General features: G+C 38.8%; 2 protein-coding genes across 3 annotated transcripts in view; one reads left to right on the plus strand and one right to left on the minus strand.

The window, feature by feature from the left end:
• The window catches only part of LOC132123118 (proprotein convertase subtilisin/kexin type 7-like), a 38462-nt gene extending 31064 nt beyond the window's left edge, over positions 1 to 7398 (plus strand). For both annotated transcript variants that reach the window (XM_059533654.1, XM_059533655.1), the window contains exons 12-16: positions 2394 to 2550; positions 2640 to 2734; positions 6340 to 6433; positions 6524 to 6641; positions 6766 to 7398. In XM_059533654.1, coding sequence (XP_059389637.1) covers positions 2394 to 2550; positions 2640 to 2734; positions 6340 to 6433; positions 6524 to 6641; positions 6766 to 6993 — 692 coding nt within the window. In that variant the 3' untranslated portion in view covers positions 6994 to 7398. The remainder of the gene's footprint in view (positions 1 to 2393; positions 2551 to 2639; positions 2735 to 6339; positions 6434 to 6523; positions 6642 to 6765) is intronic.
• Positions 7399 to 7469: 71 nt separating this feature from the next.
• LOC132123133 (transgelin-like) lies at positions 7470 to 15554 on the minus strand. The gene is made up of 4 exons (XM_059533678.1): positions 15360 to 15554; positions 12233 to 12401; positions 8048 to 8150; positions 7470 to 7963 (listed from the first exon to the last, which is right to left on the minus strand). Exons 1-4 carry the CDS (start codon positions 15537 to 15539, stop codon positions 7816 to 7818), a joined length of 600 nt encoding a protein of 199 aa, XP_059389661.1. The 5' UTR covers positions 15540 to 15554; the 3' UTR covers positions 7470 to 7815.
• Positions 15555 to 16149: the final 595 nt, after the last annotated feature.

A 16149-nucleotide genomic window follows, 5' to 3' on the forward strand; every position in this document is an offset into this window, starting at 1 on the left:
CAATAAACATGGAGAAATCCAAAATTATCATCTTTCAGAAAAAACCTCGGCTTACTGACAAAAAATATATTTTTATCACAGAGAGATTCGTAGAGGACGAGCTGCACTTCCTCACACACTGCAGCAAATATGAACACATTAGAGACAACTACTTTACCCAAATAGCTCAAATTGTGCCAGAATTCAGGCAAGCAAGCGACATTGACAAACTCAGTTATATTTTGGGAGAGAAAGAGAAGTGTGTCCAGCTCGCAGCGCAGTATGTGTCCTCCTGTCACATCATGAGGGACAAAAACTAAACTCCTGTACTTAAGCAATGCTCTCTGTAAATATTTACCCTGTATTCACTTTTTTTGTTTATTTATTTATTTATTTATTTTGTGTGTTATGTGATTATATATGTACAATATGGACATGAATAGGTTTTTTTTTTTTTTTTTTTTTTACTATTATTATTATTTATTTATTTATTTTATTATTATAATTTTTTTTTATCTACATATCTATATATCTGTATAACTTGTTTACTGTTTATTGCTTTGGCAACATTGTGCTGTTTCACAGTCATGCCAATAAAGCTCATTTGAATTGAATTGAATTGAATTGAATTGAATTGAGAGAGCGGAGGAGAGAGAGAGAGAGAGAGAGAGAGAGAGAGAGAGGAGAGAGCAGAGAGCGAAGGAGAAGAGAGAGCGAGAGAGAGAGAGGAGAGAAAGCGAGAGAGAGAGAGCGGGGGAGAGAGAGAGAGAGCGAGGGAGAGGAGAGAGAGAGAGAGAGAGAGCGAGGGAGAGGAAAGAGAGAGAGAGAGAGGAGAGCGAGGGAGAAGAGAGAGAGAGAGAGAGAGGAGAGAAAGCGAGAGAGAGAGAGCGGGGGAGAGAGAGAGAGAGCGAGGGAGAGGAAAGAGAGAGAGAGAGAGGAGAGCGAGGGAGAAGAGAGAGATAGAGAGAGAGGAGAGAAAGCGAGAGAGAGAGAGAGAGAGCGAGGGAGAGGAGAGCGAGGGAGAGGAAAGAGAGAGAGGAGAGCGAGGGAGAAGAGAGCGAGAGAGAGAGAGGAGAGAAAGCGAGAGAGAGAGAGCGGGGGAGAGAGAGAGAGAGCGAGGGAGAGAGAGAGAGCGAGGGAGAGGAGAGAGAGAGAGAGAGGAGAGCGAGGGAGAGGAGAGAGAGCGAGAGAGAGAGAGCACTTTGTGTGTTAAGGTGCTGTCGCTCTCAGAGTCGGCACAATAAAAGTCCCGCCTCGGACACATCGGCCAAGCAGAAAAAATTATCGGCCGGTGCCGATATCTGAGAAATGCCAAATATCGACCAATATATCGGCCTCGATGATATATTGGTCGACCACTACATAACTACCTTGCTAACTATTAATAAGCAGCACATCAGGAGTTTGAGGCAAAAGACACAGTTAATAGTTAGTTTGTAGCGGGATATGGTTCCCAAACAAAAGTCTGAACAAAAATATTAATGTGATTCAGATCAAACCATAAGAAGGGCATTCATAAGTTGGTCTTTTCTCCCTTCTTGTGACTTCTACGGAGAGAAACGATTGGATCGTTGTCATTATTTGCTCTCGTGTCATCAGACAAGAGATGTCTTTGTCAGCTGATGACTCTGTGTGCAGTGTTTGTTACAGACATATAAAGAACCTTTAGTATTTATTCTGTAATCGTTTACCATTACTCTCTCTCTCTCTCTCTCTCGTTTTGTTTCCCTGTATGGTTGGAGAGTGTTGAGCTTGTTGCAGAAATGGCATGGAGTTAGTGAAGCCTAATGTAGGATACAGAATGGCTCTCTTGTCTTCCAGCAGTCCTTCAGTCACGCTCTTCCTGCAGTCGTGTTATTTTAAAGCATTAATGTGTGTAGCAGCAGCATCACTGCGTCAGCGGGAACATATCAAGCTCAATATTGACATGTCACTGCAGCTCTGTATAGAAATAAGTGATTTCTGAGTTATTAAACCTCTAATAACTGCTATAAAGTATAAAAGGGTTATGGGCAATTTCATCATTAACATAACACATTTTCTGGTCTAGAGTCTGTTTTCTTTTTGTTTTTCTTTATTTTTTGGAAATGTACAAAAACTATTAAATCAACTTGACCCTTTGCAATGTAGTTTTTATAAAGCAGTACAAAATAATTGGGCTTAATTGCTGAGCTTGTTTAACCTTGCAAGTTTCATGCATGACTAAAGCCTGATTATTTAAGTGGTTTAACGTGAAGGTGAACTAGTATTCAGATGTGAATGCGTTGTTAGACTGGTCTGGGATCAGACGTCATGAATGAATGCACTCTGCATTTGTTTCTGCTCTCTCTGTAGTGGCTTCTTATCAGTGGTGAAATGAAACTGAGGAACATGTTTCAGAAATACAGCTCTTGTTTAAATCTCTCTGTTCGTAGTCTCTGTGTCTGATCTGAGGCAGTCTGGCATGCAGACGCTGGAGCACGTGTCTGTCACAGTGACGATCGCTCATCCTCGGCGTGGGAGCGTGGAGATCTGGCTCGTCTGTCCCAGTGGAATGAGCTCTCTGATCGGGGCCCGGAGACCGCTGGATGTGTGAGTGTCCACACACTTCTGAGTCACTCACACACACACTGTCTGAACCTGTCAGGCCACTTGTAACACCGGTTTTGTTGTTTGAGCAGAGATACGACTGGATACACAGACTGGACATTTTCCACTGTGCGATGCTGGGGAGAAAGAGCCGAGGGACAGTACAGCCTAAAGATCACTGACCACAGTAAGACATACCATTGCTCAACTCGTAATTTAACTGTTAAAAAACAAAAAACATAACTGTTTATAGCTGGAATAATGGCATTTTTAACAGAGGCTAACTTGGCAAAGCGATGTTTTGGTCTTTGCAAAGTGTTTCATGGGCAACTGTTCACAGTAACGCTAGCTGGTATGAACTGAAATAAAATATCTTTTGAACAAAACAGAACTTGCCAGGGCAAAGAAACCGCATTACTTGCAAGCAATACTAAACTAAAAGGATATTATATGTGACCTGTTCTGAATGAGTCAGAATGTGCATGGGATAATTTTGAGCTACAGGCATAAAACAAAAAAAGTGCAAAATGTCGATTTGAGGTTTTCACAAAAATGAGTTTATTAAGCCCTTGTCTAGCGATCCAAATGCTCCAAATTATAATTTGAGATGTTGAGTTAACCTTTATTTGTGTGTTTTCTGAGAGTAGCGCCTTTTCTCTGCTCGCTTCTCACATTGTCTGTCATCCGAAGCACGCGATCCTAATAAATACAGAATTACAGTATTTAAGTATTCACGTAAACATAATCCGTTATGTCTCAAGTGAATGTTTGGGGGAAAACATCTGATGGTTAACATTTAGTATATTAGATCCTTTCATTACAGTAGGTCTTCATATAGAAAACTGAAGTTTTGGTACCATGACAACACTAATTTGCACTATTTTGTTTCTTATATTTGTTGTACTGTTTTTTGTTTTGTTTTGGGTTTTTTTTTTTGCATTTGTTCTTATTTATAACAACAAAGATAAAATAAATAATTATTGTGACTACTAATACAGAAATTATTATTGAGTAAAGAAGTGGAGGAGAAGATGCAACATTACAGGTGTAACCTTCAGAAAACTTTAACTTGATTTTTCTCTAAATTGACTTTGCTGACTCTATCGACTTCAAACAGCTATAGCTCAGTCATTTTCATTCGATTCCAACAAATCATACATCATTCTGAAGTAGGGGTGTAACAGTAAGTGTATTCGTACCGGACCGTTTCGGTACAGGGCTTTCGGTACGGTGCACGTGTGTACCGAATGACCAAATGCAATATTTTGTGTGCGCAATGATAGGTATATTTTTTTTTGTGTTTCCAAACGAACATATTAAGTGGCAGAAGTCTCCGCGTTCAGCGTAAATCCCGCCCTGCAGCTGATTCTAAGGCCGGTGACACACTGCTGCGTGGCGTTTCTGCTGCGTGTCAGTTGCGTGACGGCTGCTTCGCGTTTTCTGTGTCTTTACACACCAGAATGGTGCCTGACGCGGCGCTGACGCGCTGCTGCTACTGTAGGTGACATAGAGGGAGACAGCCGACAGACCAGGATCTTGTCTTCACAACAACAATATCTATGCTTCATGTTGAGCATAAATATAAAGCCTACTGATAAAAGACAACGTCAACAGGATTGACGATGTTTGACAGGTGCAATATGCCAGTGTGTCACCGGCCTAAGGTTTTCAAAAGGCATCACGCGAGTGTGAACATCACTACAACTAGGAAAAAAGCGATTGTAATTCAAACGCAGCTCCCGTCGGCATTTAAACAGACCTTTGCTCTTAATTACGATCGGTCCAACGCAATAACGAAATCTGAGCAGGTCTAAAAACTGAAACTGTTGATGCTGCACTTTACACTTTGGAAAAGTTATATATATTTTAAATATGAGCAGGTCTACAAGCTGGGATTGGTAATGCTGCACTGTAATCATAGTTATTTATTTATATTTTTCATTATATTTTATTATGTGATATTGGTTTGAGACAGACTATTTTATTTAGTGGAGAACTTTGCAGCAATATTTTATTTCTTATTCTTTTTTTATTTTATATATATTTTATTAAAAAGTATAAAAAAAAGTGTAAACAAATTGTTAAAAAATGTTTATAGTAATAAACAACCTGCAGTTTAATGTTCGCATTTCTTTCCCTTACTGAACCGAAAATGAACCGAACCGTGACTTTAAAACCGAGGTACGTACCGAACCGTGATTTTTGCGTACCGTTACACCCCTATTCTGAAGGCATTATAATGGAGGATGTGAATACGACAATATCTCATTTTGCCAGCACAGGTCACATATGATACAAGCTGCGTTTAGATCCTGTAGATTTGTAGAGATTCGTGGATCCGGTGAGTTTGTAAAATTGTCTTTTTACAGTACCAGTAGTAGGCTACCAACTCAAGCCTGTGCCCGCTCAAGGAAACCGCTTTCAAAAGCTCGAGTGTTTGGAGGGAACAAACTATCACTGTGTTCACTGTGTTCTCCTCACTTTAGATCAGTAATGTAAACAGTACAGTTTGAATGTAACCGTTTGGATGAAGTATACCTTTTGAAACCACATATAGTCTAATGGGCCGTTCACACCGAATGCATAGCTTCTCGATGTAAACACATGCTAGATGGATGTGTTTGAGCACTGTGTCATTTGAGGCATCTTCTGCGTGATACACAGTTAAAATATACTACCTTTGTACTTTGGTACTTTGATGTCATACACCGATCGGTCTGTGCAGCGCCACCTCAAAGCCAATGCCACTATAGCCAATGGTTCACCACGACAAATGGTTCACCAAATTCGTTCAAAACGTGGATTAAGAAATGAAATGAGTTGCTCGGAGATGAACAGGTTTTTTATTTATTTATTAATTATTTTTTTTTTTTTTTTGTCTTTATCTTCTGGTTGGCAAAACTGAGCAAAACGGACAACATTGTGTCTAAAATAACACAATATTAACTACTTAATGAACTGTTGTATAAGCTGACTATCACATTTGCACTAGTGGGATATTGCACTTAGCCTACAGCTCATGTGATATTTCTAAACTATGTGATGTAAATATGAGACAAAATTTCAAATGGGCATTTTGCCCCATATCTTGAATTTTAGGGATATTCTCTAGGCTCCATCATGCAGTAAGTTGTTGCCCTGCCTCATATTAGTCAGCAATCGACTGTATTAAATGGCAGATGATCCACAGAGGTCTGGGGCGGGGCAAGTGTGTTAAATGTGTTGTTAATTTTAACACGTTATTTTCCCCCATAATTAATTAATCTAACAAACGCGTTAAATTACCAGCCCTAATATATATATATGTATGTATGTATTGTAATGTTATATGGTGCATACATTTTTCTAGTTCATGGTCACCGGATATTTTTTTTGATGTAAATGTAACATTACGTCACAGATTGTTTACAAGCTCTTGTCATCTTTCCTGCGATTGAAACACTGATTGAGCGATGACACATGAGATAGATTTCTGTAAGCTGTACTCTTTCTTTTAACACACCTTCGATTGTTCATTTGTGTGTATTTCATGCTGTAACTTCTATTAAAGTCAAACTTTACACTCTAAACCACACCAAAACGCCATTTAATATTTGAATATTGTAAAATCTGGAGACATTGTTACATATCAAAAGTTACATCACAAAGCTTATTAGCAATTTACTGGATGTAAACAGTTCACTATCTGAGCAGCTAGACTAATCGATTCTTGGGATTTGTGAATCAATATTGTTGCATAGGAAATGAGAATGGACTAACATTGAGAAATCAGTCCGTGTTTCTGTCTTTCAGAGGAGCCGACTCTGTCATCGGGCGTCCTGAAGCTCTGGAGACTCACTCTGTACGGCTCGTCTCTGTCTCCTCGGCAGGTGAAAGACAGGCGGAGGTGAGCTACAGATGGTGAAAAATGAATGCTCTGACGCTGCTCCTGAATCAGTGTTAATACGTCTCCATGTATGTGTGTTTGAATGGTCAGGGTTGTTGAAGACGCCATGGGTGGACAGTATCTGGACAGCAGTTTTGCTCTTCCCTGCCCTCCTGGTATCGACGTTCCTCCTGAAATCGTGAGCCCGTTCACCTCAAACAGCCTGAAGGTGTGTGTTCCTGGAAACCCCAGCTTGATCACATGTGTAACTGCTGAATGGCTTGAACTGAACCCATTGTGCACATAACTGTATAGTGAGTAGTGTGTAAATGATGGTGTGTTGTGGTCTGCAGTCTCTGCTGCTGCTGGGCTGTTTCGCTCTCTTCTGGTCGCTCTATTACACGCTGGAGGTGACCCTCACTCTCTGGGACTGGCGTGGATGCAGCACGACGGAGACGGGACGGGAACGAGGCTTTCAGGCCGTATCCACAAGCCTCGAGGACAGTCAAGTGGTGGAGATCCAGCCCGAGATGGACAACGAGGACAAAGTCCCGCTCATAGCTGCTGATGAGAACACGTAGCACGTGTCTCCGTTTCTTCTGTTTGAGATTTCAGGTTGCACTTTGAGCATTTTGAGTGGCCTCATTTGTCGTCTTTGATTTATTTGCTGATGTGTTCATGACAATGTTGTCTTCTAAGAGTGCCTGACTTTGAGTGCAGTGTTTGAAACCTTCAGTGCATGTATGATTGAGAGAATGCGTGTGAATGATATTTCGTGGAGTTTAATATAAATGACTTTCTTCTCGATCGGGACGCATCGAATGTGTCACTAATAGGTCTATAAATACCTCCGACACTTGAATTTTAAAAGACGGGAAGAGATTTAAACTGCTTACCTGCAGATATTTTACTGATTTTTTTTACTTGAAGTGTGGTATTCTTGTGATCAGGAACTCCGATGGGGTTTGAATAAAAACTAAAGGGAAGTTGTTTTAGTATCTCTCTTCTCTCTGCATGGGTTACAGTAGTATGTGGTGTTTAAAATGAACACAAAATGTTGATCGCAAACTAATTTTATTTCTTTAAAGATAGGAGTGAAGCTATGAGGAATTGATCGGCTGGTGAGAAGTCTTTCTGTATGACAGGTAGTGAAAAAATAAGATTGAGCAGATATCACAAACTGAATGTTAGACTGCACAATGATGCACTGCGATGACACACAAAGAAATGTAATTTGACCAGATATGTTCCACAAGCAGGGATTGACACTGGATATGGAAACTTGTTTTAGTGGTGAGTGGTGTTAATCTTTATTTATGTGTATTACACTGTCCTTCTGGTCCTCTTGCACGTCTGGAGTCCAGCCGCTGGGATGCAGTGATGCTCGGGATCCGAGGAAGCACTCATGGGTTCAGGATCTGTCGAGGTCTGCCGTAGCCCGCCATGCCAGACTGGGTCGCCCCTTTATTGGATCCCATCTGCAGACCGATGACATTCTTCCCTTCTTTCAGCTGGTCACCAGAGAAGTCTCTCCGGTTCTCCTGAGCTTTCCTGCAAACCGAGAGCAGATGTGTAACGTGTATCTCGACTGAGAAGCGTGTGTGGTGCTGTGTCCGTGTGGTCAGCCGGACTCACTTGAAGAACCAGCTGGGGTCTCCACGGAAGAAGCCCTCATCTTTAGTAACGGCGATGCTGCCCAGAGCCATGAGTGTCCTCTGCACCGCGGCCAAGTCCTTCCCTGACCGCACAGCAGCAGCGTGATTAAACACAGCTCTTGTTAGGGCTGCACGATTAATCGCCTGTGATTGTCATGCGTGTCTCGTCAGTAAAGATGGTTCTGTGATTAGCAGTAAATGTCCATCAGCTGCTTTCAAATGGAGCCGCACTTAATATACAGAGCCGTAGTTCGCTGACAAGCTACGCAATATCGCGTTCATAACCACATGCGATTTATCTGATTATGAACGCGATATTGCGCAGCTTGTCAGCGAACTAATGGCTTCCCATCACACTAGATGTTGACTGACATTGCTCAGAAGTCAGATGTTGGTTGAAAGTGAAAACCCAACTTCTGTTTGGTGTCAAACTCTAGCGTAAATACTCCAAAAACAGTATTACCAACTTAACTTATTATAAACAAGATTTATTTCTGTCATAAATGTATAAAAGTTCTTATTGAGATTAACAGATGTGTTGATGGTCACTTCATGATATTAAAAATTTCCTTGTATAACAATCTGATCAACTGCTTTTATCAGAAGTCTAACCTATGCTATTAATTTAATATTAGTGACTATAGCAGATGTGTTGAAATACACAAGATCCTGCAGATTTATGTCACTTTTTGTCTGATCTTTTTATATTACATTGTTCATGAATCACTTCGAACCTTAGAATGCTTAGACACACAGACACTTCAAGAATTAGTGTAAGAATCTCAACAGTGGTGACATGCTTCATGCCGCAATGCATTCTGGGTGCCACGGATGAGTTTTGCATGATGTACCCAGAATGCATTGCAGCATGAAGCATGTCACCATCTTTGAGATTCACTGAATCTTAATGTTTGTGTGACAAAGTTTTTTTTTTTATCCTTCAAATTATCTGCTTTAAATTCAGCTGGGTGTCAGGCTGTTGACCCATTGAGTCACTTTAATGAATAATACTTAACACCACACATTAGCTTGGGGGAAACCATGTAACCAGACCACATATATGGTGATATATGAATCATCAGCAAGCAACCAGCACCATCGAAGCACATGTTCTCTTGCTGTTTTGGCCACAATAAAGATTACAGCAGCTACAGAACAACACTGACAAGTCAAGAGTCAAATTACACAACTAAAGCCAACACTTACCACCATTATGGTGACATCAAACCAAACTATTACTTTTAAACAGACATCAACATCTAAACATCTGCCTAAATCTTAATTAGAATGTTAGGGGATAATGTTCTAATAATGTTATTAATAAACATTTTTAGAATGTTTTTAGAGAACGCTATCCTATCTTTTGAGAGAACGTTCTGGGAACAAAAATAAAACTACCCGCTAAAAACATTGTTAGAACAATCCATGGTAATCTTCTGAGAACATTTTAGAACAAAATAATTCTAGCTGGGAAGTGCTGCTCCATTTGAAACCAGGTGATGGACATTTACTGCTAATCACAGAACCGGCTTTACTGACAAAGACACGCATGACAATCACATGCGATTAATCGTGCAGCCCTAACTCTTGAGCACATGCAAGCTATGAAGATGCACATAGATCTGAACTGGTTTTATTTCTCTTTAATTTTGTGATCTAGCAGGGAGACCGCCCTAAATTGATTAGATATTTTTTTTAACAGTAAACATTTTCCATGGCAACAGAAGAAGCCAGTTAATATGCAAAGAGATGTTTGTTTTGGAATTATGGGTATTTTGGTAATTAAGGGATTATTTTATTGTGGTTTGAGTGTAACATCAATCCCTTAAACACCCTTTAAAATATTTGTTGGAATAGCATTAGGGATATTTTTACATTCTCCTGTGTCAGAAATCAGGAGACGATCGGCACATTTGCTGCATTCCTCATCAAGATCTGTGTGATCTCTTCCAGTTTGGAGATCATTGGGGAACAAACTATAATAAGTGTTTTATTTCAACTCTGTTCTCCAGCTGGGCTGTAATCAGACTCGGGATCATTTCTTTTGAAAGGTTATTGCTGAACTAATAACAAATCATATTTTCCACCCCTCAGGCCCAAAGTATCATATGTATATATAATGTTTCCATGCTTTTGTTCTTCGAATTTTTCTTAAGGTATAGCTTGAAATTCAAAATATATTGTTATAGTTATTGTTACTGATTCTAAACCTAAAGCATTATTATTTTAACCCTATTACAAATGTAAAAACAATAGAAAAAGTATAAGTAAATTCTAGCATTGTCAAATAGTTTAAAAAATAAAACAAAATGGCAATGCCGTTCCATAAATGAAATGTAGCATTGCATCAGTGGATGCTCTGCAGTGAATGGGTGCCGTCAGAGTCCAAACAGCTGATACACAGATGCTGTGCTACATTTCTACAAATCTGATGAAGAAACAAACTCATCCTGATCTTGTAAAGGGAAAAAAGGAGACAAACAGTTTGGATAATTTTTGAATGGAGGATATTGCTTGGTTGTATGAAATGCAAAATTGGTTAATAACTAGCCTACTACGTATACCTACTACATTTTGTACTAAGAAATATAACCCAACAAAAACAATTATGATTAATGCTTTTTTCCCATAATATAATGGTGATATTAACAGGTATCAGGGGCGTAAATTTCGTCTAACAGTTGGGGGGGACAATAAACATAAAATTTTTAAGGGTACACAAATAATCCAGCTAAAATTGTACTTGTAAGTATGTATGTATACACAGAAGCCTGAACTACTATTAGTGCAGCAGGGAGACAGATTGGACCATGTCAAGCTGTTGTGGTCACGCCGTGACAGCACTGTAGACATTACTATCCGTCACAGCATTGCCAGGTCCGCGGTTTTCACATTATACCGCTTATTACATGGCTACTTGCCACATAATTAAATAATATGATGCAGAATATTGAGTCGAGTTGAAATATTTGAACACAAAGCTTCCGTGAAGACAGCAGTTACGAACAAGCGCTGGATATTTAAGGGAAGCAGTGCAGTCAAACCACGTATTACACAACATTTCACCACAAGAATAATTAAGGCAATAAAATAATTAAGACGAAAATTTTTAAAAACATTACCAGTTTGTTAGTTCTCTTACAGCTTACAAAACAATCGTAGCAAAATTGCTGCAGCTGCATTTGTATGAAACGAGAGTGTAATTAAACAATTGTACACCAGTTTGAATAGAGTTTTAATATTTTATTAGCTAAACAAATGCAACACTTAAAAATAATAATAAAAAAAAAAAATAATAATAATGTTCAAGCAAGAGTGCAACGCCAACTGCTGTTACCCGGATGAGCCTGTGTTATTAGCTTTTACAGGTTGATATCCAGGGATAACATTCTTCGGAATGTCGTGACTGACCAATCAGAATCAAGTATTCCACAAAGCCATGTAACAAGAGAAAATAATCACTTCATCCAATGTTTAAGTGAATACATCTGCCATTGACAGCCAACTATTGATGTCTCTCTCACAGGACGTTTTTGCCCGTTTGTGTTGTTTTACTACTTACACTATTAATTACAGTACAAAACATTGTTATTCACAATACACAGCTGTTTTTTTATTATAATTTTAGGGGGGACAACCCTCAGATGGGGGATTTACGACTAGGACAGGTATAATAAATACAAGCAAGCAAACAACTAATACAAGTTATTTATATATTTTTTTCTCAAATATTTTCAATAAAAACTTTTCAAAGTTTGTTAGAATTAATTTCTTCATTCTACACAAACCATTGAAATTGAATGGTGATGGATGAGGGGCATGTCAATTTGCAATTATTATTATTTTAACTTTAAAATGAATGTTTTATTTTAATATTAATTTTGCATTACAGTACACACCAAATCTATGAAACAGTATGACTGTTTCGTATCCTGTTAACCAGACACAAATGTTTACTGCATATATGATAACCTATTTTAGTTTTGCTCTTTGTCTCATGCCATATATTAAAAATGATTCAACTTTAACAAAGTTAGCTGATAATGTTAAGTTAATAAAGGAATGCTGATTTAAACAGATATATTGAATAGTGAATTTGACCAGAGATCTGAATGTTTTTCATGAATATATATATATATATGTGTGTGTGTTTTGTCTAACTCACCCTCCCACAGATCTACGGTCTGAAACATCTCAGTTTTGACGACGCCGTATCGCTCCGCAGCGTTGAGGAACTGTGAGATCTGCTCCATCTGCTTGAAGGCCATGCTGGAGCTCTGGATCTTCTTCACAGGCTTGTCCTTACACAGACTATTGATGAGCTCACACAAAACCTGAGAGCGGCACAGAGAACGAGTTTACTCTCCAGAGACGTCATCATTGTGAATGATATTATAAGAACATCAGTGCGGTGTGATTTTTCTTCTTCTTAGCATTTCTTATGCCAATTTTGGAGTCTTTATTTCAATGCCTATTCATTTAAGCTTTCACAAGACATCACACTCACATGGAGGGGAAAACAAGGCTTTCCTCCACTGAGGAGGAAAGTTATTTTTAGTAGTAATGCAGTAAGATGGTGGTATTTAAAGGTTAAAGTCAGTGCACAAGTTACTGATGAAGCAGACTTTGCAAGGCAAGCAGATGAACCCAGAATATAAACGCAATGTGCAGTTTAATATTAAAGGTTTTCCCATCACTTCATATTCTGAACTCATTTTCTTGCCAGCATAAAGCATGCATCATCAATAAGCTGAACTGAATTCACTGTTTTAAAGGCACTTTAAGTGTTTTCACATTTAATGTTTTGTTTTAGAATGTCTCGCCGTTTTAAGTGATTGAAATATTGCAGCGAGTGTTTTATATGTCTTGCAAATGGCCAAAACATGCATTTTGTTCATGTCTTTGTTTTATTCTTTTGAGAGATGATCTAAATATTTGTGGATTGGAACAGATGGAAAGTTGACAGGCTTGTGCTGCAGGTCTGTGGATGTTTGACTGAAAACTATCAATGATCTTAATTTTCTTAGTTTCATCCTCTTTCAACATGTTATCCAGGGTGAGGCTTAGGTCTTCGTCTCAAAGTCTTCTAGGCTTTCAGGCTCTTCTTGTGCTCTTAGGGGGTGCTTCTCAATATCCCTACTCGTCTCCTCGCTCCTCGCTCCTCCGTCCTCCATCCTATGACCCGGAAACCGATCGAACACAGCCATCTTGAAGGACATCTCAATTCTCTAATTGCACCACGAGGAGACGAGGATCGAGGAGGGAGGGGGCTTCATGAGGAGAGATGAGCGAGGATACACAGGTGTATCCTATGCGGAAGTATTTTATCGACTTAACGTGACGCACGTATAAATTCTCCTCCCCCTTCACATCTGTTGTAACAATTTTTATTTATATTTTACCTTTTCACTTCAAATAAACCATGCATGTCATATATTTCAAACAGGGCATCTTGCTTTATTAATATTTATTATGAATGTCTTAATTAACAAACTTTAACAACATAAGGGCAGATCCCTTTAATTACAGCTGATGACACTTTGAAGTAACGCTGAAGGGAGCGAGGATAAATCATTTCACTTGATTCAAGTCCTCCATCCTCACGTCTTTTCCTTGCGTCCTTCCCTCGCATCCTGAAAGGGTGGAGCTAAGACACGAGGAAAGGAAGCGAGGAAAGGAAACGAGGATGCACAAATATGACTTGAGAAGCACCCAGGGAGTGAGCCTTAAAAAAGTCACCGACTGGTCCAAATAAAGATGGGTAAAAGGGTTTAAATAAGCTTCTTCATTTTCTGGATTCAGCAACAACATAAATAATGTCTTCACAAGCTGCTCTTGTTAAATGAATTCAGTTTGTTTTTGGTTTAACTGATTGTAACTGTACACAGCAAAAAAGTGAAATTAAATGACTGCTGGGCTCAGTTGGGCTCTTGAGCCTTACATTTTTAAAGTCAGATCTGGTTTGGCTGTTACAACTGAGTTGTAACAAACAGACAAGAAAAAAATCAAAACATGTGCATTTGACCTGAATCACCAAACTCAATTAACCCTCTCAGGCTCAAATTAAGTTTGAGTAACTTAGTAAATTTAGTAACCTTTAGTAAAGTTTTTAGTACTATGATCTGTATGTATCTGGAGTAATAAGGTTTTTAATTTTTAACTGTTGCAAATCAGCATCGCCTGCCTTGAGAGGGTTAAAGCCTAAACAGATTTGAGTGACCTCATTGATTATAACAACCCTGTTATTGTACAGTACCAACTAATTTAAATGATTTCTTGAAAGATGTTCTGATCATAAGAAAAGCTTGCTTTAGGCACACACATACATCAAAAATTAGTGTAGGAATCTCAACAACGGTGACAAACAGCATATTCAGAAAAATAGAACAACTCTAAACATTAGAAAACAAACTACTAAAAGAAACATAAAAAACAAAAATAGAATAGTAAGAATAAAGGAAATTACTGAAACAATTCAGCTAATAATTTATTCATGTTGCAATGCATCATGGGAGCCATGGATGAATTTTGATAGGTGGCACCCAGAATGCATTGCAACATGCTTTTTGGATTTTCACCATTGTTGAGATTGACAGGTTGATTCTTGATGTTTGCATGTATAACTGAAAGACTCTTTTGAACGATTTTTGAACAAACAACTTTTAAGAAATTCCTCAGATTGTATTTAAAATGCTGGAAATACTTTGTTGAACAATCATAGGGCTGCAATAATCAACAATGTAACTTTAACTCAGTAATTCAAGAATAACAATAGTCTTTGCTTGTCCATCAGTTTTAAAACTTCATTATAACAGCCAATTAAAATCTGACTTTAACACTTTAGGGGTCAAGAGCCCAACTAAAGCAAACACTGACCACTATAATGGTGATACAATTAAAATAGTGATTTTCATCTTTGTTGATTCTGCATGTTAACATCAGGTCTCGTCAATAATGGTCAATCATCACTCAATTAATCACTTAATTATCTCATTAACTTTAACTCAGCTTCAGTGTTAATTTAACACTCCTATTTTAACACTTTCACACTCTTGAGTGTGGTCTCACATGTACTCCCAGCAGAGTTAATTTCACTCAGATTTTTTTGCTGTGTATATATAATTTTTAAAAGTTTTTTTTTTTCTTGGACAGGTCACTCTTGAAAAGAGATTTTTAAATCTCAAGGTTTGACAAAATGCTGTCAAAGCCTTTTTCTTGGGAGCCTTTTCTTAGAAGTACGCAACATGTTGTTGGCATGATTGTCTTGAGAGCACCACGCATGCATGTCTTACACTTCCGTCTTTGAGCCAGGCCTGGAATCCCAGTTTTCCTGCCTCTGGTTTTCCGACCCCGGAGCCACACTGAGTCCCGATCCACTCCACCAAACGCACCTCCAGCTCAGGGTCGTACTTCTGCTCGATTTTATCCTGCACTTGGCGGCTCATGCCATACGATGGACCCTTGTTTGCCATGGTTCAAGCTCCCTGTGTAGAGAAGGTCAATAATATAACACAAAGTTTCTTAATATGTGCAATTCCATGTCGGATTTCTTATCATTTTGTATTGTTTTTAGTTCCAGTGTAGTGTGTCTGGAATTTAAAATTAAGCAAATCACCATCAAAATAATGTGGAAAAAGCCAATGATGCAATTGGAAGCAGCCACAAAGCCATAAAATCAACATCCAAATCATGCTTATAAATGTGGTGTGGCGTAAAAAGTCCAACATTTCCAATGGCAAACAGTTCAGCACAATTAAAACAATTATGGTTTATCAAATAGATAACTTGTGCTAAACTATTATACAAAATAGCCATAGAGGCAGAGGCTGAGAGATTCACATGTTCATATAGTCCTTGAGTGGAGGTGGATGGAGAAATCAGTACTGTACAGCTGAATAAGACAGGATCAGATGAACATGCTCCTCAGGAAACACTATCAGTTACAGTCACACACCTCAGCAGTCTGTAACTCCATCGAAGCGAAGCTCAGATCACACACACACACACACAACGAGAGCAGCACCTTCACCTGTGCTGCCATTCTGCGCTTTACCAAGTTCCTCTGACGTCCCGACCTTAAGG

This window comes from Carassius carassius, chromosome 41 (assembly GCF_963082965.1).
Source record: "Carassius carassius chromosome 41, fCarCar2.1, whole genome shotgun sequence".
In the NCBI taxonomy this organism is placed as follows: Eukaryota; Metazoa; Chordata; class Actinopteri; order Cypriniformes; family Cyprinidae; genus Carassius; species Carassius carassius.

What these genes read in the sequence shown, in the direction of transcription:
- LOC132123133 (XM_059533678.1), bottom strand. Translation starts at nt 15,539, where the DNA reads ATGGCAAACAAGGGTCCATCGTATGGCATGAGCCGCCAAGTGCAGGAT. An exon ending in GACCGTAGATCTGTGGGAGG is followed by an intron (nt 8,151 to 12,232) that starts GTGAGTTAGACA and finishes CTGTGCGGTCAG; the next exon opens with GGAAGGACTTGGCCGCGGTG. An exon ending in GACCCCAGCTGGTTCTTCAA is followed by an intron (nt 7,964 to 8,047) that starts GTGAGTCCGGCT and finishes CTCGGTTTGCAG; the next exon opens with GAAAGCTCAGGAGAACCGGA.